This window comes from Leopardus geoffroyi, chromosome A1 (assembly GCF_018350155.1).
Source record: "Leopardus geoffroyi isolate Oge1 chromosome A1, O.geoffroyi_Oge1_pat1.0, whole genome shotgun sequence".
NCBI lineage: Eukaryota > Metazoa > Chordata > Mammalia > Carnivora > Felidae > Leopardus > Leopardus geoffroyi.
Window position 1 is genome coordinate 176,368,114 of NC_059326.1, and position 22,385 is coordinate 176,390,498.

Consider the following 22,385-nt stretch of genomic DNA (forward strand, 5'->3'; position numbering starts at 1 on the left):
AGGATCCAAAGCGGGCTCTGTGCTGACAGGCTGACAGCAGAGAGCTGGATGCGGGGCTCAAACTCACAACCCGTGAGATCGTGACCAGAGCCGAAGTTGGGCACTCAACCAACAGAGTCACTGAGGTGCTCCTAGCCCTTCTAACACCCTCTTCCTATTATAAACCTTTCAGCAGGAATATTAAAGCATTTCCCAACTTATGTCTTTCTTGCTAAAGAGCTCTCCTGGTTCTGAAATCACTGGGTGAGGAGGGACAACTGAACAACCCATTTAACTAGGTGCTACCCACAAAAGGTTTGGTTTCCTAAGGACTATACTGACTTGGCTCACCCAACTCCTTAAAAGTTCCCAGACCATGACAGAGGCTCCTGGGATAGAGGTCAAGTCCTGAAGCAGAACCAGTCCCTGAGAGGCCATGTCCACTTTGCTCTCTGATGGCCCCAATATCCCTTGAATGAAGCAAAAAGAGCTTTTTGCAAGAGTCCTGGGACATCATGAACACAAGCCTGTCAATTCTTCCCTAACATACCCTACTGGATGTGGTACCCGCATCCTTGCAAGTATCTCGGCAATAACGTACCCAGAACCCTTTCCATTTGTAACAGCTCTTGTCTTGTTCCACGATCCTGTTCACATGCTGCCTTCCCTCAGCAACCTCAGGAGTTCCTGGATGTCTCTCTAATCTCTTTACAGTCCGTACCTAGCACAAGTCTTGGCGGAGCATGGGCTAAACAAATGTTTGTTGGCTGAAGGAACACAGTGCCACGGTGGTGTTCACTCAGGTCCCCTCACTTAAGGCTCTGTGTATATACCCAACCTATCTCAGAGACGTACTTTGATTAAACATACAAGCACATACAAATGTTTAAGTCAGGAGAGACTTGAAACATTTTATTTCCCTTGCTTGGCTGAAGAATCAAAGATGAAAAATACATGTAAACTAAACTATGTTCCAAACTATGAAGAATGCAAATGTTTTCATCAACAAATAATTTTCCATAATCACTAACTTTCACTAGAGTACTGAAAAAGCCCGAAGTGTCCAAAACGTTAGCTCTTTATGCCCTACACCAAGAGAGGGGCAGCACAATCCACAGTTCACTTCTGTCTTTAGTTTGCAATTTCTTTGCAGATGAGGAGATGGTTAGCCACCTTGGTAAACGACAGAAAAGCAACAGAGAAGGGAAGGGCGAAAACATGAGGCAAACAATTCAAAACCTTTTCATCTTTTTTTTATTTTAAATTACAAAGGATGTTGCATACACTGATGAATCTGTATCTGACTAGAAGTGCTGGGGGGTTGGAAGGTGACAGAAAACAAAGGCAACATTTGAATTGCCTCTTCTTCTGAAAAGAAAAACTGCACAACTATTAACCAACATTTAATAGAATAATTTTTAAACAGCTCATGCGTCAACAAGATAAAATTCTTTCTAGACAAAAGACAAGACTGAATCCAATAAGTTTCATAGCTCCAGTTGGGGGAATGGGGAAACAAAACTACAGAATATTTATGATAGCATTACAAACAGGATCCTACGCCACTACGCAAAAGAGGTTGCCACATTGTATGAACGAATGCTCTGAATTCTTGCCCTTCCGCTCTTCTCTTGTGACTTCTCATGTGCGGTCAGCCCTAGTATCAACTGTTAATCACAAATGCTAAGTTGGAGGACAAATCCTAGGGAAAGAAGGTTAAAAAAAAAAAAAAAAGCAGGCAGCGGAATACAGTGTCATAAAGATGCGGTGGAGAAGGCAGATACAGTACGCACATACACATTTCTGTTATTTGGTTCCGAAAAAAACAAAGGGCGAAGGGCAAGACACAGTAGTCCGTCCTGCTCCCATACACCCAGAATTTAATTACCTACACACCATTGTGTTTACATGGTTATGAAAGAGGCAAACCTAGTTCACCTGAACTTGGCACACTGAGATACCGGACCCTCGTGTTCTTCGCTAGTCACCAAGTCTTCGATTCCAAGATAACTGTTTGGAAGCAGTTTTAAGGTTCTAGTCCCTCACTACTACACCCAAACCTCTCTTTTCTAAAGAAAAATGGCAATTTGGCATCATTCAGTTCCTAGGTGTAATTTCTACAATTTCAGTCAGTTTACTAAGCATGAGGATTATGCTTCAACACATAATCCCACTCGCCTATGGAAGTGTAAAACTGTCAGTAGTACATTTTCATCATCTTTTCCCAACATGCTTATTCCTTAAAACGAAACAACTGTTCCTACAGCGGACATTCATTGTTCCATCCCAATGTGTTTGAAATATTAAAAAAACATGGAGTCATCTTCTCATAATGCCCTTATTAAGATTACAAAGATTACAAAAGAATCCACAAGTATTACGGCACTGTGTGAGACTTATTTGTCATGATCCAAGGGAAGAACAAGACTGCAATTCTGTGCAAAGTTGTGGAAATGGCCTCAGTTCCATGGGAAATGGTATTCCACAATCGACTTCACTAGAAGGATAATTGAAACCTTTTACTTTAACACTGAAAGCATAATTCAATGCATTCTCAAAATTCAAGTTTCAAGATTTGGAGAGATGCTAACATTCTCTTACATAATTAACTAGAAAATACTTGAACAGAATTTTAGGAAGACTATATAAAGAAAGGGAACATAAGCTTTTGTTAATTCCTGCTGAAGGCAACTTGAATTTGTTTCTTAGAAAGTTAACTAAATCTTAGCAGCTAAAATATTTTTAAATGTATGGAATAAAGAAAAGCACATCCATTCTTGACATTTTGGTGAATAAACTAACAGCTTTATTAATGAAGGCAAACATCAGATAATTGTATGAATAGTATATATAAAAAAAGAAATCCAAACTAACAGCATTGTATTTCAAAAGTACTGTACTTCTGTTTCTTTTAAAGAGACTTGTCATCTGTTTTATAAAACAAACAAAACGGGTATTCTTCTCCTAAAAAATTCTGGAAAGATGAAATAGTCAATTTCAAGCTGATGAACTGAACACACCTTTCTTTAAATGCAGACTATTGCTACGGAGCAAATAAAGTCAAGCATCAGAAAGAAGATGTAGGACAAATTCATGAAAGTCAGAAAAAAGGGATGTAGTGAAATTACTGCTAAGTCTTTCCCTCTCATATTTAAAGACCATTCAAAACTGGTCTTCCATACAAATATAAAATAACTGTGAAGAGAGGGAATTTGAAACCATACCCATCTGAAATCCTTCACGATGTGTTTATAATTGCTCTGATTCTCTTACCAAAAAGGTCAAAGTGAAAGATTTAGGAAGTGGAAGGGAATGAAGATGTTCAGTTTCAATGTACAAGTAAGGCACAATATAAAGCCACATCATAATCTGTCATGAAGGATACAGGAAAGGACAAGAATCATACATGGTACAGTAGGACAAGCAATCATATTGACTGAAAAAGTGTGGCACCCAATTCAAAACTCAGACAAGATCTTAACAAGAACAACTGGACAGCATGCTTTCATATGGAGACAAACTCTATAAAGAATCCAGTGTATCTGAAACGAGGAAGAACATTTTTTGTATTTTTTTTCTTAAATCATAGTAGTACTCGAGTCAAAGTTTATAATTGCTTTTGGAACAATGGGTTTACTTGAGGTGAATTCACAATGCCTTCACTTAAAGTAAGATTCTGGACTTCATTATGAGCTATCTGTATACCATGTATGAACACAGAAAACCTTTAGAGAGCTCTTCTCTAATGATCTTCGCCCAAAAATACATGCCACAATTTTCAAAAACAGAACATGTACAATTGTTGGGGTTTTTACGTTACCCTTATAAGATCTGTTGTGTGATACACTAAACGTATATATTTGAATGACAATAGAGGAAGCAGATTATTACTGGCATTAAAGTACAACCATTTCTAGACGGTTTTAAATGCCACAGAGTCCCCTGGTTAAAATGTAAAGCTGCACAGCTTGCCTATGTCATCTTTATGATAAAGTTAAAACAGCAAGAGGATTTAACTTTCACTCTACATTTTACTGCCAGGTTTTTTTTATTTAGATCAAGTATCGCTGCAGCATTCTGACCAGCCCAGATTTAGCAGCAAATGGCAGGAATCATATAAAATGCAATTTTTTTTTTTAACAAAGTGCTTTTCTAAGATATACATACATATATAAATAGGTACAAAATAAAGTGTCAACATTAAAAAGCTCAACTATTTAAAAGCTTTTAAACTATTTAACTTAAGTAGTACATATAAAACACTGAAATGCAAGGATATGGAATCTACTAAACAGATTCAAAGTCTTTTTTTTTTTTTTTCTGAAATGCAAGACCAAAAAATCAAATTCTGGTTTGCAGACAGGAAAAAAGTATCAAAAACCAGAATTCCTAACAGAGCAGCTAGAAAGGGGCAATTTTATAAACCTCATCAGCTGAATCTCTATCATGAAGTGATTTTCACCTGATTGCAAAACTGCCGTATTTTGGAACATGTTTCAATCTACTAAACACACTCTGTCAAAACTTCAGATACTTCCAAGTTATAAGCCTGTGCTCTGCCTTCTCCCACCTGAAGAGGAAAAACTTTAAACAATGAGCTTACGTTCTATTAAACCATTAGATCTAAGCTTATCGCCTGTTGAGCATGAATGCACTGACCAGGTACATTTCCACCAAGCACACAGGAAAATCTTGTGTATCACAGTTCAGCTAAGGTGTTAATCCTTTTCTGAGTTTCCTTTTCATGATGTCAAAGAAGCATATAAGGACATAGTTCAGTTGTTACTGTGTGTTTTAGAATCAAGCCTTTATAAGCTATAGCTTCATATGCTACAGCTTACAAATAGCGGTGAGGGTTGGGGGAATAAAGTAGAAGAAAAGGAAACACACTGTAAAAACAAAATATAATTAAGGAATAAATTCTCCAGGGAGTAACGGAGAAATGGTTGGAGAAATAGATACTTTCCCAGCAGCTAGGTCTGAAATTTTTGGTATTTTTTCTGGGCTAGATAGGATTTTTTTTTTGTTTTTTTAAGTATAGTTTTTAAGCCACCAGTTTTCAGAGTTCAAAACACAAGATTTGAGAATCAACAGTAAGAGAGACAGAATGGAAAGATCTGTGGGGAAGGTTTATAATGCTGCCTTGACACAAGAAATTTCTCATCAAGAGGTAAAGCTTTAACATAGTTAAAACACTGACTAATGAAGCTGTTTTATGTGAGCAAAAAAGAGCACCTAAAAACTAAATGTGTTAATTATTCCTCAGTTCTAGAAACATAGAAGAAGTCACATGTAAGTTTGAAGAAGCTAGTTTGAAAATACCTGTACAAAAATATAAAAATCTATAAATTGTTTTTGTTTTAAGCTTGTGTTGATCTTTGAAAATATTACATGCACAATAATACATTGATTGGAAAAGTGGCAACTAAAGAATTAGATATTTTTAGCTTTTTTTTCTTTCTTTACATATATATATATAATACAATAAAAATAATCTGTATTTTGGTTGTTTGGTGGAAGTATACTACAATAAGCTAAATAAACTTTAATTTTCAAGGTCAAAAACTATTTTACCAATAGCTTACTAAAATGAAATATATTAAAATTTCCTACAATAAGTGCAGAAATAAAAAGACTTACGGACATCTAAATGGCCACCAACTTATCTACTATGGAAGCGAATGAGAGGAACGGCAAAATAATATCTGTATGTGTGGATGCTCCTTCTGTAGATAATTGGACCCAAACAGAAATAAGATTCACAGTTCAGTAAGATCCCTAACCCTGACCTTTTCATTTTTCTGGGTTTTTTTTCCTTTGTTTTTCATACATTCATACAGTATCATGTAAGCTGTGCAAAACTTTACTTAGACTGGCAGTTTGCCATATCAGTTGCATTTGTCTTTGGTACAAAAAATAAAACAATCGCAATAATGTGCAAGTATTTGTCTTCTTCCGGTCAAGTACCGAAATAGGAGTTTTCTAGAGCCATCTTTTTTTTGTTTGTTTTTTTGTTTTGTTTTTTATACAATACACAGACTCTGTGGCATATATCTACATTTCAACATAGTCCTATATACATTCAAAAAATTTGAAAAAGAGTTGGAACAAAAAAACATTTAAACCCCATAATTTCTCCATCTATATATCTTGTTTCTCCTCAGTAGGGTTTTCATCATACAAAATATTACCAGTTTTATAGTTTCCCCAAAATACAAGGCACAAAGAATATGCTTTTTTTTCTTACTTGCACAGACATTATATATAGATCTATATATATATTTATATATACCATATTGAGCTCGGAAAATGAACTTCTAATATGGCACATGGGCATGAGTGCTGGGTTGTGCCATGTACAAGTGAGATTAATGGTTGTGGAAAAATCAGAACAGAAGGAATAATTCTAAAAACAATCTAAACGGACTGTTTAAAAAAATGCTTCCTCAATTTTTTTGTGTGGTTCAGAGCATAAACCTGCCGCAGTATTTGGCATTTACTAATATCTTCACTCCTCCGAAACTTGTTTGACTTTAACAGATTTTCGCAATCTGTACCCAAACGTTTACTTAAATGTACACGTTCCAATTCTGATGCCAGTAGCAGTTTTAACCATGGTTTATGCTCTGAAAATGCAATAATCAAGTATTTTGGATCATGCTTCACTTATGCTACTTAGTTCTTAAAACAATGTAACCTAATCAATGTTTACATAATGCTAAACTGACATGCAAAACAGAATGAAAATTTACAATGAATAATGTGACAAACACAGACATTTCTGACCAGTGGTCCAATGAGGCTGATTACACTTTTGATGTTGGTATCCTTAGTCCTACAAGGCCTCCAGTGGGATTGCCTTCTGCCGTCTTCTCTAACACTTGGTTAACAAATTCTGAGGTTTGCCCAGCCACTGGGAGACCTAGGAAAAAGAAATAAGGCACACTTAGGCACAGAAATGGCAATGGCATAGATGGAAGGTGAGAAGTAGGCAGATCTGAGGGTCAGGAGTGGCCCCCAGCTTGATACCAGTCCTAGATGAGTACTCAGCTGCTTGCTACTATAGAAATTCAATCTCCTTATCAGATTAGAGCCTACAGTTTTAAAATGTGTATTTATTTTGAGAGAGATGGGGGGAGAGGGCAGGGGGGGGGCGGGGGGGGGGGGGGGAGAGAGAATCCCAAGTAGGCTCCATGCTCAGCACAGACCCCAACACGGGGCTTGATCCCAAGACCATGAGATCATGACCTGAGCTGAAACCAAGAGTCAGATGCTTAACTGACTGAGCTACCCAGGTGCTCCAGAGACTATAATTTTGAGATTAGAAAGGTCAAACCAATAATGAAGAATGGTTAATCACCATTTTTAAGTGGGGGAGATGACAGGTAATAGGTTCCAAAAAATAGTCCAAGCCCAAACCCACACCCACCAACAAGCGTTGTTCCCCAGCCCAGCATGTTTGCTCTGTTTTTTCAGCCAGTCTCTTCCAACTTCTCCAGCCTCTGTGCATCCCATGGATGGGTTTCACCCATGTAACTGAAAACTCTGATCTGAGGGATGTTTTCAGTAATTTTTAGAACTACTGGATTCAGTTTATATTCCCTTTTCATTTTTTTTATTAAAAAAAATTTTTTTTAACCTTTATTTTTGAGACAGAGAGAGACAGTGCATGAACGGGGGAGGGTCAGAGAGAGGGAGACACAGAATCTGAAACAGGTTCCAGGCTCTGAGCTGTCAGCACAGAGCCCGACGCGAGGTTTGAACTCATGGACCGCGAAATCATGACCTGAGCCAAATTCGGCCGCTTAACCGACTGAGCCACCCAGGTGCCCCCCCCCCCCCACTTTTCTTCATTTTAAAGAAAGTGAATGAATAAACAAACGTTGGAAGAGAAGAGGGGAAAAAAAGGTAGAAGATAGTGTATGTTGAGTTTTTCATCTTCCTCATCTCCTACAGCTGAAGTCAAAAGATACTTCAAATCAATAAGTCAAATAACAGGGGCGCCTGAGTGGCTCAGGTGGTTGAGCGTCCGACTTCGGCTCAGGTCATGATCGCGTGGTCTGTGAGTTCGAGCCCCGCATTGGGCTCTGTGCTGACAGCTCAGAGCCTGGAACCTGCTTTGGATTCTTTGTCTCCCTCTCTCTCTGCCCCTCCCCTGCTCATGCTCTGTCTCTCTCTCTCTGTCAAAAATAAATAAACATTAAAAAAAACTAAAAAAAAAAAAAAAAATAAGTCAAATAAGCACGTTTTAAAAGTAATGAGAAAATAAATGATTAAAACAAGATGGAAATAGAAAAATATCTAGTCACTGCTCCCAGGAAGAAGTCAAAAGATACTGTAAAAAAACCAGACAATTGACACTACCTCAATCATGTGACTAAATCTAACATGACCAATAATGGGACAAACTGATATATGTGCCTCTTGATTGATGGAATGAGAAGGATAATCACCTATGAAGATTCTTGCCAAGAAAATTTAACTGCATGTAATCATGAGGAAACAGACAACTCCAGATGTTGGGACATTTTACAAGAACAGCTACCTAGATTTTTCATAGGAAAAAATAAACACAACACTGGGAGACTGATCTAGATTAAAGGAGAAAAATGATATAAATAAATGCAATGCATGATACTTAATGGATCAAAACCAAAAAGGCTCTAAGAGACATTATTGAGACAAATGGGGAAGTTTAAATATGGACTCCATATAGATATTGTATCAATGTTGAAGTACTTGGATGTGAAAATGGTATTGTGCCTTATTCTCAGAATGTCCTTGTTCTCAAGAAATACATGCTGAAGTAGTTAGGGATGAAGGGTATGTTTAGAAGTTACCTTCAGATACTTAGGAATAAAAATAAGTAGATATCCAAATAAAGCAACTGCAGCAAAATATTAACAACTGGTGAATCTAGTTGAATGATAAGCAGATGTTCAGTGTACTATTTCTACTTTTCTTACAGGAATGAAATCTTAAATGAAAAGTTAAGGGAAAAAATATATATGTTATAACTAAAAAAGTCAACTCACAAGATAACAATGCAGAGCTTACAAACTATCAAAGAACACATACTGAAACTATAATAATGGATCATATAGTGAATGATATAAAAAGGCAAAGGCCATATGAACAAAGGCTAACAGATTTTTTGATGACAAAACAAATCAAACATGTATCAATAAATAAAAAATGAGTTCAACTCACCTATTAAAGAAAAACTCCCAGTCTGACAAATAAAGGACTATATATGGTATATATAAAAAATCTAAAAGTGAATTTTATAATATGCTTATCAAAATTAAATTTGAATTTAAATGTTTTTAAAAGAGATGTGCCTAGTATGAAGTGATTCAGAAAGACTGAAAATAAAAGAGCAGGCAAAGGTATACTAAGCAAATATAAATAGTAAGAAAGCTGTATTTATGATTATAATATCAGACAAGACTGAATTCAGAGAAAAAGCTATTAATAAGACAAAAGAAGCATGCTTCATGATGTAAAGATTACAATTCATAATAAAGATCTACTGGTAAGGATTCCCATTCAAGCACTCCAGTATTCAAAAGCAAAACCTCGGAAAATAGGAGAAAAAATGAAATACATTAGTGGTGGGTGCTCATTCTCAGTTTTACATAGAGTAAATGGACACCCCTACAAAAATGAAAAGGAAAAAGAGACCTAATTAAGATGACCTAACCAACATATAACGGAGTCTTTTTTTTACTAAGTTTATTTTTTGAGAGAGAGAGCATGAGCAGGGCAGGGGTAGGGGATTCAAAGCTGGCTCAGTGCTGACAGCAGAGGTGGGGCTCAAATTCACAAGCTGTGAGGTCATGACATGAGCCAAAGTCAGATGTTTAACCAAGCCACCAGGTGCCCCAATATAATGGGAGTCTTAACATAATAAATGTATCTGCTTTTCAAGTGCCCACAGAACATTTAAATAGGTTGTAATAAATGTAACAAATATAAATAAATGTAATCATATGTTAGATAGCTTAAAAAAATCTTAAATCACACACAAAAAAAGAATAGTTAATAACAAAACTAGAAAATAATAATATCTACCTTCTGGAAAATTTTAAATCTCTCTCAAGCAATTCTTGGGTCACAGAGTAAATCAAGCATAAAATTTCAAAGTATTCAGAAAACAATGAAATATGACATCAGAATTTGGGATATAGCTAACGCAGCACTCAGAAGAAATTTCAAAGGTTTTTAATTATATAATGAACAAGAAAGAATAAAAAGAAGTGAATTAAGCAACCAACATCTAATCAGAAGAACTGACAAATTCAAGAGCTGGTTGTTTGGGGGGGGGGGGGGCGGAAGGAGAACCACCTGTAATTAACCAATTCAAGAAGTGAAGGTGAACACCGTAGACATAAACAAATGAAAATGAAGCACTAGCCACGGATACAGAGGAGTAGGAAGATAATTTTAATAAATTTGAGGGCATGGAGGAAGTGGGTAATTTTCTAGGAATATATAAATTATCAAAACTGACTCCATAAGAGCTTATAATCTGACATACGAATTATCAGAGAGAACACAGAAAGTTTTCAGAGTTAATCACAAAAAAACACACAGGATGAGACAGTTTCAAAGAGTATTCTACCAAATCTTTAAGAAAAAGAAACTCCAACTTATTTAAACTGCTCCAGAGGGGAATTCTGAAAAGACTGTTACAAAGCTGTATAGATTTTTAATCTCCTCAGTTCCCCATATAAAGAGATTAAGCAGAAAAACCATAAACCCATGGAAAACATTAACAAGTGACCAGTTATCTCCACAAACCCCAAAATCCGAAAGGGTTCAAACAAACTATCAAAAGTGACAAGACCTCCATGGTATTAACATTACCAATATTTGTGTAGGATGAGTCAAAAGGGAGTAATTGGACCTGAGAACAAAAGCATAAAATAGCCAACAGGTTATGCACTGGAAGCCACAGGAAAACAACATGAGAACACAGCTGAAGCCGTGAGGGATTTTTGTCCAAATGAATAGTGAGTACAAGGTGAGTGCAAGGAGCCCGCAGTAAGGTGTTGAGGGGCTGGAGCAGTCTAGCCTCTGTGAACTAAAAACTGACCAACCAGGACTCCCTTGCATGAGAAGAGCCAGGATTGGTAAGAATCAAAATTGAGTAAGACAGGAACAATAGATATGAAAGAAAGAGACGGTGCAGATAAAATGGGAGAGGAGCAGAGAACAAGAAATTTCAGAAAGCAAGCTGCCCTGTGCACCTGCCCTGCCACAAGTTCTTCTTGCCCTCACTTGACTGTGGGCTAGTGACATACAAATGTACCAAAAAAATTGCCTCCCACCCTTTGCTTTTGCATATCACCTCAGCATCCAATAAAGGCACTTGTCCCCAGGTTCCTTTGTTTTTCTCCCACTCCATGTCTCTCTCTCTTCTCTGTCTCTTCCCTACCTGCTTTGTTGAGTCTTCTCCCTTAGTGCTTCCTTCATGTGGCCCCCTTGTGGCATGTGGTGACTTTGTTTCTCTAGGATAAGCTTTCTTCCTGCTCCTCTCCTGTGTCCCCTTCTTGTGGCTAGACTATACACCATCTCATAAATGAATACAAAACATAGTTTTATATTAACAAAAACAGAGGACTCTGTAAAGCCTGAAGTCAGGAAAGCTATTGTGAACCAAACTTTCAAAGTTCAGAAAAACCAAAGTCACATACAAATGAATAGAAAAATATCAAGGTCAAAAATCCCATATAAAGTTATTATAAGAAAAAAGAGAAGAATATTCCTACAAACAATGAATATCCTAGCAGATATGACCACAAAACGACCATATATATCCTTTATTATTATCCCAAATGGTCAGAACCTACTATTATTTCAGAACGAACGCAAGGATATTCAAAATGAACTAAAACACATTAGAGAAAATGTTACATGAAGGGACAACATAAATCAGAAATAGAAAAACTCAGAAATAAGGTGACAGAACTCAGAAAAAAACTGGAAGAAAAATTAATTTCTGAAATTAAGAAAAAACAAAAAAATACAAGAGCAGCAAATAAACACAACAATAATGCTTTCAAGAGACATGGAGGTGCAAACAAGAAACAATTTTAAAATAAAAAAAGAAATTAAGAAGCAAAAAACTGATAAAAAACTAAATATACATAGGAAATACCGAAGCTAGGCAAAGAAGGTCCAACCCACAAATAATAATTCCCTGAACAACAAAAACAAAACAAAGCAAGGAAACAGGTCAAATAGTAAGATTTGAAAGAGCACAGTACACACATGACAATATCAACCTAAAATGACCAACTCCAAGACAAAGTCTAGTGAAATTACTGGGATTTAAAGAAAAAGAAAAGGGTGCCTGGATGGCTCAGCTGGTTTAGCATCTGACTTTGGCTCAGGTCATGATCTCGTGGGTTCTGGAGTTTGAACCCCGTGTGGAGCTCACTGCTGTCAGTGTGGAGCCCACTTTGGATCCTCTGTCCCCTCCTCCACTAGTGGTCTCCCTCTCTCAAAAATAAAATAAACATGAAAAAAAGAAAAAAAGAGAAAAAATCCTGTTGACAACTTGGCAAAAATAGCAAATGACCTATAAGGAGAAAAAAAAACTAGGCAATTATTAGCTTTTTAACAGAAACATTTTATGCAAAAAAAAAAAAAACAAAAACAAAAAAACACAACAACGGAGAATCATCTTTAAATACTCAAGGAAAGGGGCACCTGGTGGCTCAGTTGGTTAAACATCTGACTCAGCCTCAGGTCATGATCTCAGGGTTTGTGAATTTGAGCCTCATGTGGGGCTCTATGCTGACAGCTCAGAGCCTGGAGCCTGCTTCAGATTCTGTGTCTCCCTCTCTCTCTCTGCCCCTCCCCTGCTCGTGCTCTCTCTCTCTCTCAAAAATAATACACAAACATTAAAGAAAATTTTTTTAAAGGAAAGAAAATGTGAGTCAAGGAATTTGAAATTGACCTTTATATACACATTTATCAACATATAAGGCCTTTAAATTAAAAACTAAAAAGGTAAAAAGAATCTTTACTTGTAATATTAAGTTCCTCCCTCTACCTAATAAAAGAACTGAAAATTATTTTAAAGAACATTAAAGACAGAAATGCACTGAAAGAATACATAAAATATTAAAACAGCATCAATCCATTTGAAGAAAAAGTCAAGTAAATTCACCAGGACTTCCTATTTGCATACTGAATTAATCTACATGAGGTAAAAAGTAACTGGTTGTTTAGGAAAATATTGATAGTTAGAATCCACTCTTCACCTAAGTGTTTTCTACATAAATATAGTTTTGTTCAAAATAAACTTCTGATCTTTCATACTGTTTTATTTTTTTATTTTTTTTTAATGAATGGTAGTTTTTCAATCTCATCTTGTATTTTGGGTAATTGAGGTGATCTTGGGTTTTTTGTGTTTTTAAAAAAAATTTTTTTTTAATGTTTATTAGTTTTGAGAGAGAGAAAGAGAGAGAGACCAAGCAGGGGAGGAGTGGAGAGAGAGGGAGACACAGAATCAGAAGCAGGCCCCAGGCTCTGAGCTGTCAGCACAGAGCCCAACGCAGGGCTCGAACTCAAACCACGAGATCATGACCTGAACTGAAGTCAGCCGTTTAACCAACTGAGCCACCCAAGAACCCCTTTACTGTTTATTTTCTCTATAAATATACAGTTCTTAGTTTTGTTTCATTTTGCATTACTCTATTTTGATACATATATATGTACAACTCTACTTTTGAAAAGGTAATTCTGTAAATATAATAATTACATATTCATTTTACTATTCTGTGAACTTACCTAGTAACTATAAGTCATTTCCCAAAACCTAGCAAAAAGAATTATTAATTACTGATAAGCAGTAATCACTGAAATGTTATACTGTTTGGAATACCTAAATAGAAAAATTAGATCTATCTTGTTAGCCAATTATATCACAAATAATTATCAGGTTAATATGTTGTGAACATGCAACTTAAGCATTTGACTAATTTTGACTTTGTCATGAAAAAAATCTTCAATTTTCTAAAATATGAATGATGGATTTTAGGAATAAGGATGGAAATAAAACTTCTAAGAAAAAAGAAAAAAACCTAAATGGTTAAGATGTAATATGGTAACATCAACAGCTAACACTTACGGAATATTGAGAATTCATGTGCTCAGCAGGGTGCTAAGTGTTTTATATGCACTCTTCTCAATTAATCCACACAATTGTCCATATTTTATAGATGAACAAAATTAGGTTGAGGGAAGTGAAGTCACTTTCGTAGGGTCCTCATGTAGTATGTAGTAGGGCCAGGAGTTCAATATAGAACTGATTTCAAATACTCTGATTTTAACCACTACAATAAACAAACGTCTGTTTTTTGGAAACAAGACTTTAATTTTCAGACCACTGGTTTTGCCAGAGCCACAGAGACACCACTAGTGTTTGTTTGGGTTTTTTGTTTTTTTTTTTTTTTGGTTTGTTTGTTTTTTGGTAAAAAGATAGGAAACAAGGCATGCAGATCTTAAAATAAAGAAAATGTTTCCAGAAAAATACTCAGAAGTACCAAACGTTACAATGAGTGTCAAGAAAAAGAAATTCTCAAGTAGGCCTACTGGATGAAGCGATTAGGGGGCCAATGATAAACTATTCAGGTCAGACTACAGAGATGAGAGTCAGATGACAGGGCTCAATGATGGTATGTGGAGGCAGTGTGAGCACTGGAACTCAAAGAACTTCTACTCCTAGTTTGGCCACTTACTGATTGTGGGACTCATAAGATACTTTAATACCTTGCTGTGTTTTCTAATTCCTATTTGTAAAACTAGAGTAATAATACCTCCTTCACAGAACTGTGAAAGTAAATGACGAAACAACCTTAGCAGACAGGTCCTAGGTCATAGTAAGTACCCAGTAAATGTTAGCTATTTATCCCTTCCGAACACCTGAGGAAGCCCTCTTTCCTGGCCCTTGATCTCACTTACAAACTTTCTCCTTTGGCCTTCAAGCATAAATGTTGCCAAACTTTATGAAACTATTTTGCTAATATCTATATGCATTGCTAATTTTACCAATGATTTCCAAACTACCTTTCAAACATACTAGAATATTTTACCTTGAGTATGAACACAATGCTGACAAAGAGAAACTAATAATTTCAAAGACCATCAGAAACATGCATTGTGGACACATGCATGGAAGCATTCAATCTGCATTTATTTTTTAATCAAAGAAAATGCAATCATTTTGGTAGCTGTGAGAAGTATTTCTGTATAAATAGAAATAAACTGTTCAATGAACCATGAGAATCTATCCCAAAAACCAAGAGCACACTTTACACACTGTATGTTAGCCAATTTGACAGTAAATTATATTAAATAAATAAATATTGGACTCTGGGCTGATAGCTCAGAGCCTGGAGCCTGCTTCCAATTCTGTGTCTCCCTCTCTCTCTGCCCCTCCCCCGTTCATGCTCTGTCTCTCTCTGTCTCAAAAATAAATAAACGTTAAAAAAAAAAATTAAAAATAAATAAATAAATAAATAAATAAATAAATAAATAAATAGAAATAAACTGTTGCTCACTTCACTCCATGGAAACATCTTGATTTCTTCACAGTGATTGCCACAATTTGTTATTATTTTCTGTTTATTCTTGGTCTTCCATTTTTAGACTAGTGACCAAGTCTGTTATTCAACCCTATATCCCCCCACACTGGGCCATATAGCAGGCACTGAAAAAACTTTGAATGAATTTATAGTAACTAAAAGTAAGAAAAACTGTCTTAACAGAAATGTAAAAAAAATTCTGAGATATTTACAGTTTTAAGAAAATAGAATGATTTACAGTGTTTGTTACTCTAGAATTCAGGTAAGGAACTAAATAATTATTAAAAAGTAAGCTCTAGGGGCACCTGGGTGGCTCAATCGGTTCAATGGTCGGCTCTTGGTTTCATCTCAGGTCATGGTCTCACAGTTCGTGAGTTCGAGCCCCAAGCTGGGGTCCCCACTGACAGTGAAGAGCCTGCTTGGGATTCTCTCTCTTCCTCTCTCTCTCTCTGCCCCTCCCCTGCTTGCTCTCTCTCTCTCCCTCTCTCTCAAAATAAATAAATAAACTTAAAAAAAAAGTAAGCTCTAATTCTTTCGAGTGACCTGATTCAATACACAATCAGCATCCTGGGGAAAAATGAACTGGAAGAAAATTCTCAGATAGCTGAAGTATGTCACTCTACATAATGACTACATAAGAACCAGTTTTTAAAAGACCGTCCTAGAATAAATATTGTTAAAGAACATATGAAACAGCTGAACCAATTTTATGATGCTTCAAGGTTCTCACAGACTGCACTATGCTGCAATGTCCTGGGATGCTACTCCCAAGGTGATCTGCTCCTATGGCCCCTAAGCTCCAGCACCTCTAGAGTTCTCATGTCTGTATTATCTCCCTCTTTCCTCCATCAGGTATTCCTCTACTTGATTTCTGGATGCCTGCCTCTCTGTTCCTCCCCATGTTGTATAATCTGTCCAGGGAAAACCACACAACTAAGTTTATTAGAATCCTGTGAAATGTACTACTGAGTAAATGTACAGATAAGAACCTCCACCAAAGTACAAATTACAGGCTTGACAGCTCAGGGATCTTTCCTTTCCTCACAAAAGGTAAAGTTGCTAGAAGTTCATCTTTCCTAAGTGTTAAAATAGTTCAGTAATGAAGTATAAATAACAAATTGTGGTAACCAGCAATACATGTTTATGAATGCAAAATCTCAAAAGACAAAACAACTCGTAAAGAAAAGTAACTACAATAAAAGCATTTGGGTTTTTCCTTAAAAGAACTTAGTATCTCCTTAAATCATATATCTTACACTACATGTTACTGTTATTAATTTTTCCAATATTCTTCTTACCAAGAGTATCCTTAATGAGCATTTCAAGCTTCTGCCCCATGTTGGGTCCTCTCTCCTCTCTTGGATTCTGTACTCGATTTACAATCTCTTGCTTGATGGAGTTGATTACAAACAATAAATTATCTGTAAGACAGAACAAGACACTTGGAACACGTCACTGACATGGAAGAATTTGCTTTTTATTATGTAGTAACAGTTATTTGGTTAAAAAATAGAAAATGTGTAAGAAAATATTAAGTAGTAATGGTTATAAGCTTTCTTATCCAAAGGGACTAACTTCAAATGATGTGCCATTTTCGATAACACACTGTAGACATGTATCAATGTCTACTATCCTATAAGCAATTTCCTTACTTGTCTTCATGGCTTTAAGACCTATGATAGTACCTGTATATCAAATCATAGATGTTAATACATGTTTATTAAATAAATCAAATGAAGTCCTTCAAGTCCTCCAAAGACAAAACTTTAAAAACAAATATCCCCACCTTAAGAAGCTTTAAAAGAAAAAAGAAGGAAGGAAGGAAGGAAGGAAGGAAGGAAGGAAAGAAAGAAAGAAAGAAAGAAAGAAAGAAAGAAAGAAAGAAAGAAAGAAAGAAGAGTTAACCAAAAGTAAATAGAAGGAGAGAAATCATAAAGGGCAGAAATCAATAAAACAACACAAACATACAAGAGAGAAAAGTAACAAAGCCCAAAATGGTTCCTTAAAAAGATCAACAAAATTGATATCCACTCCCACCCCCAACCAACCCCAGCTAAATAGATCAATCACCTATATGATTGATTGGAATGAAAAAGGGGTTCCACCTTTTGGATTGACATGGAATGAAAAAGGGATTGTCACTTAAGAATCTAGAGCCATTGAAAGAATAAGAAAATACTATGCCAACAAATTCAACAATTTGGAAAAAATGGTCACATTTCTTGAAAATGCAACTTAACAAAACTGACACAAGAAGAAATGAAAAATCTGAACACCCTATTTGTAGTAAAAGTATTAATTTATCCAAAATTTATTCCCAAAAGAAAACCCAGAGGGTTTTAATGGAAAACTACATCAAATATCTAATGAAGAAACAAAATTGATCTTATCAAACTTTTCAGAAAAGTGGAAGAAAGATCATGGCCTAATTCATTCTATAAAGCCAAAATAGTCCAAATACCAAAACCTGACAAAGATATTACAAAAAAAGTCACAGACCAATGTCGCTCTTGAATATAGACATCAAATTCTTAACAAAATATTAGCAACAGAACCCAACTTAAAGTTTTGGAAAAGAATCTTATAGAATATTTGCAATGGACTCTAATATGCAAAGGAAACTAAATCATAACCAAATAGAGTTTATTCTAAGAATGCAAGGTTGGTTTAATAATCAAAAATCAATTAATGTAATTCACCATATTAAGAGGTAAATATGTGATATGTTACCAGAATAAAGGAGAACAACATGACTGTTCCAATAGATGCAAAAAAGAGCATATAACAATATTCAACACCATTCAAGATAAATGAAACTAGGAAAAGAAGAGAACTTACTTAAAGTGATACAGGGTATCATCTTACAAAAAAGCCTACCACCAACATCATACTTTAAGGTGAAAGGTTCCCTTCCCTGAGATTGCAAACAAGACAATCACCATGTCTATCCAATGTCTTAGATACTGCAATAAGGCAAGAAAATGAAAGGCATAAATATCAGAAAAGAAAAAAAGAAAAAATATCAGAAAAAAAAGAAAAAACAGCCTGGGTGGCTCAATCGGTTCAGCATCCAGCTCTTGGTTTTGGCTTAGGTCATGGTCTGACAGTTTGGGAGTTCAAGCCCTACATCAGGCTCACTACTCTCAGCATGGAGCCCACTTCCGATCCTCTGTCCCCCTCTCTCTCTGCCCCTACCCTGCTTTCACTCTCTCTCTCAAAAATAAACATTAAAAAAAACACACACACACAGGAAAGAAAAAATAAAGCCATCCCTATTTGCAGATGGTGACTGCTTAAACAGAAAATCCCAGGGCATCTACATACCTACACTGGAACTAATAAATTTAGCAAGATGACAAGATACAAGAATAATATATAAAAATCCATTTTATATATTAGCAGCAAAGAGTTTTAAAAGTAAAATTTCACGGGCACCTGGGTGGCTCAGTCAGTTAAGTGGCTGACTTCAGCTCAGGCCATGATCTCACGGAGAGCCTCGTGTTGGGCTCTGTGCTGACAGCTTGGAGCCTGGGGTCTGCTTTGGATTCTGTGTCTCCATCTGCCTCTGTCCCTCCCCCAATCACACTCTGTCTCTCTCTCTCTCTCTCTCAAAAATAAACATTAAAAAAAAATAGGGGTACCCAGGGGCACCTGGGTGGCTCAGTTGGTTAAGCATCTGACTTTGGCTCAGGTCATAATCTCACAGTTTGTGGGTTCAAGCCCCGCATCGGGCTCTGTGCTGACAGCTCAGAGCCTGGACCCTGCTTCAGATTCTGTGTGTGTCTCTCTCTGTCCCTCCCCTGCTCATGCTCTGTCACTCTGTCTCTTTCTCAAAAAAGAAATAAACATTAAAAAATTTTTTTAAAAATTAGGGGTGCCTGGGTGGCTCAGTTGGTTAAGTGTCTGACTTTGGCTCAGGTCATGATCTTGTGGTTTGTGAGTTCAAGCCCCACAAAGGGTTCTGTGCTGACAGCTCAGATCCTGGAGCTTGCTTAAGATTTTGTTTCCCTCTCTCTCTGCCCCTCCTCTGCTTGCACTATCTCTCCCTCTCTCTCAAAAATAAAACATTAAAACAAAAAATTTAAGAAAATAGATTTCAAAAACGATTGCATTTACAGAGCACCAAAAAATATTAAATAGCCAGTAACAGAACAAAAGATGTTATGCATTCTACGCTGAAAGCCATAAAACAAGGCACAAAGAAATTAAGGAAGACCTAAGAAATGGAAAGAGATACCAAGTTCATGGATTAGAAGACTCCATTTTGTTAAGATGGTAGTTCTCTCCAAATTGATCTACAGATTGAAAGCAATCCCAATCAAAATTTCAGTAAGGTTTTTGTAAAAAGAGATTCCAAAATGTATATGGTCATGTAAATGACAGAATAGCCAACATAATTTTGAAAAAACAAAACTGTAGGATTAACAAGGACTTAAACTTACCCGACTTTAAGATTTACTATAAAATTACAGAAATCAAAATAGTTTGTATTCACATAAAGGTAGACAAATGATCAATGGAACAGAATACAGAGTCCAGAAGTAGACTCATACATATAGGGTCAACTGATCTGACAGAGATGAAAAAATAACTGAATGGGAAAAGGAAAATCTTTTTAATGAATGGTGCTTGATCAACTGAATATTCATATGGATAAAAATGAACATCAATTCTCACTCCACACCATAAATAAAAATTAACCTAAAATGGACCATAAACCTAAATGTAGAACCTAAAACTATAGGAATGCTAGGAGAAAACATACAAGAAAATATTTGCATTTTGAAGTTGGCTAAATTTCTCAGAACACAAAAAATATAAAATATAAAAAGAAAAATTGGCAAATTGGGAGTCCATCAAAATTAAAATTTTTTGCTCTTTGTTAGCTCTTGGGGCTATCTCAGTTTTCCATGACTTGGTTCATTTTCCACTTGGGGATGTCTTAGGGATGTCCCTCTCAGTGTGGTCTTTTATATTTGGGTGCTTGATCTTTAGCAGAAATGATGAATTCATTAACTCCTGTGTTTAGATATTGTTAATCCTTTTCCCTCTAACTGCCAAGTAAATTCCATTTTAACATCTTAAGTGTATAAGTTGTTGGATCCTAAAATAAAGGGGCTAGGGAAGATGAAGGAAGGGTTCTGTGCTGTGCTTAATTCTATGTAGTACAAAACATACAATGCAGAATAACTAAGACCTTCAGAATACAGATAAATAAATAAAAACAGATAAGGATAATGCAATATGTTTTTCATAAAGTTTAATTTAAGGTTGGCAACCTATAGTTCCAAATCCCAAATTCTTTTTCAAATGTCACAGATTTTTGAATCACAAATTCCAGGAACCACTCAGCTAATTGGTGGGTGGTGAGTAATGAGTGTTCCACAAAACAGTTAACTGACTGACCGACAAATATCTCAAGGAATCAAGGGCACCACTCTCTTGAGGGATGGACCAGAAACCCTAGGAAGAATTTTCAAACTACATGTGGCAGACTACATGAGAGCATCTCATGGGGTTCTGAAATGACTTCTAATCCAATAGTTACGGCTGGCTGTTCTTTCCCAGAAACTGGAGAAGAGAAGGAAGGCAGAAGGGGAAGAGAAATAAATGAATGAGAAGATCCTCTTCCTCCATGCTGACTAACTGAGAAGAAAATGATAACCTTTTAAAGACAGGCCTATTCCTACATGAAAACAGAGGCTTTATTAGTTTTGGAAATAAGAAAAATTTAAGGCAGCTATCAAAAATCAATGAGATAGAACACATCCAGAAACACTCCAACTGGCCCTTAGCAATTCCTCAGGTGTTCCCTAATCCAGAATATACTTACATTACAGACCCAAAGCATGTGTGTGGAGACGTAAATTAGCATATACACAAATGCACAAATCTACAGGCACACAGATACACCAACTTATAGTTAAATACATAAATTGAACAACACACAGATAGATGCCTACAAGTGTCCAAGGAAACACAGAGCCAGAAGGCTCCCAAATGGCCCATCATATCTCCCTGCAGTGTAAGTCATCTGGGTTCCAAAATGAAATATGAATGCCTATGGTATTGTAATAATTATGTGTATATGTACTCACAGAGCTCAAGGTCAGAATGCTTCAACAGCAAGAAAGAATAATAGGAAAATGAGTAGATTTCTTTTCTAACAAACCAACTATTGTTTTACCTAACTCATTTATCTGATGAGAGTTCCTGAGTGGCCATTAATAAATAAAACCATCAGCTCATTTCACAAGTTGTAAACTTCACAGTAGGAAATCCTCTTTCTGCCCTCACAAGTGGAAGCAAGATAATCAAGATAAAGGATTAAGAAAACTGCACAAAGCTTAGTGAGCACCTATGTGCCAGACATTGTGCTGACTTCAGAAAATCTCTGGAAACAAATAACAACTGGTCATTTCGCCACTGATCCACTTTCAGATACAACGTAGCCCAAGAGCTGTCCAGTGAAGAACATAATTTGAGGCAAAAGAACATACAAACTCTTATGATACCAGGCTTAAGGAATAGTAACAGAGCAAGGAAGAAAGGAAGAATAGTTCTTATTACAGAAGATCAAGACCAGAGCTTTACAAACCTCTAGAGTGCTGAAAAAGGGTTCCAGGTGTTTTAAAGAATAATCCTCTCAGTCCATAAGGGGCTTCCCCTCCCTTGAGCAGCCTACTCTGTTATATTCCAGGATGTCTTAGAGATGATAACTTTTTACATGTGCCATGTTGTAAAAGACTGGGGGGCACTGATCTAAGCCAACAGTTCCCAAATATGTGCTAAAATAGTTGCCTAGAG

General features: G+C 36.2%; 1 protein-coding gene across 2 annotated transcripts in view; it reads right to left on the minus strand.

The window, feature by feature from the left end:
* Positions 1 to 1,216: 1,216 nt before the first annotated feature.
* Positions 1,217 to 22,385, minus strand: part of CREBRF (CREB3 regulatory factor) — a 57,716-nt gene continuing 36,547 nt past the window's right edge. For both annotated transcript variants that reach the window (XM_045501163.1, XM_045501155.1), the window contains exons 8-9: positions 16,877 to 16,999; positions 1,217 to 6,901 (exon numbers count right to left, since the gene is read on the minus strand). In XM_045501163.1, coding sequence (XP_045357119.1) covers positions 6,786 to 6,901; positions 16,877 to 16,999 — 239 coding nt within the window. In that variant the 3' untranslated portion in view covers positions 1,217 to 6,785. The remainder of the gene's footprint in view (positions 6,902 to 16,876; positions 17,000 to 22,385) is intronic.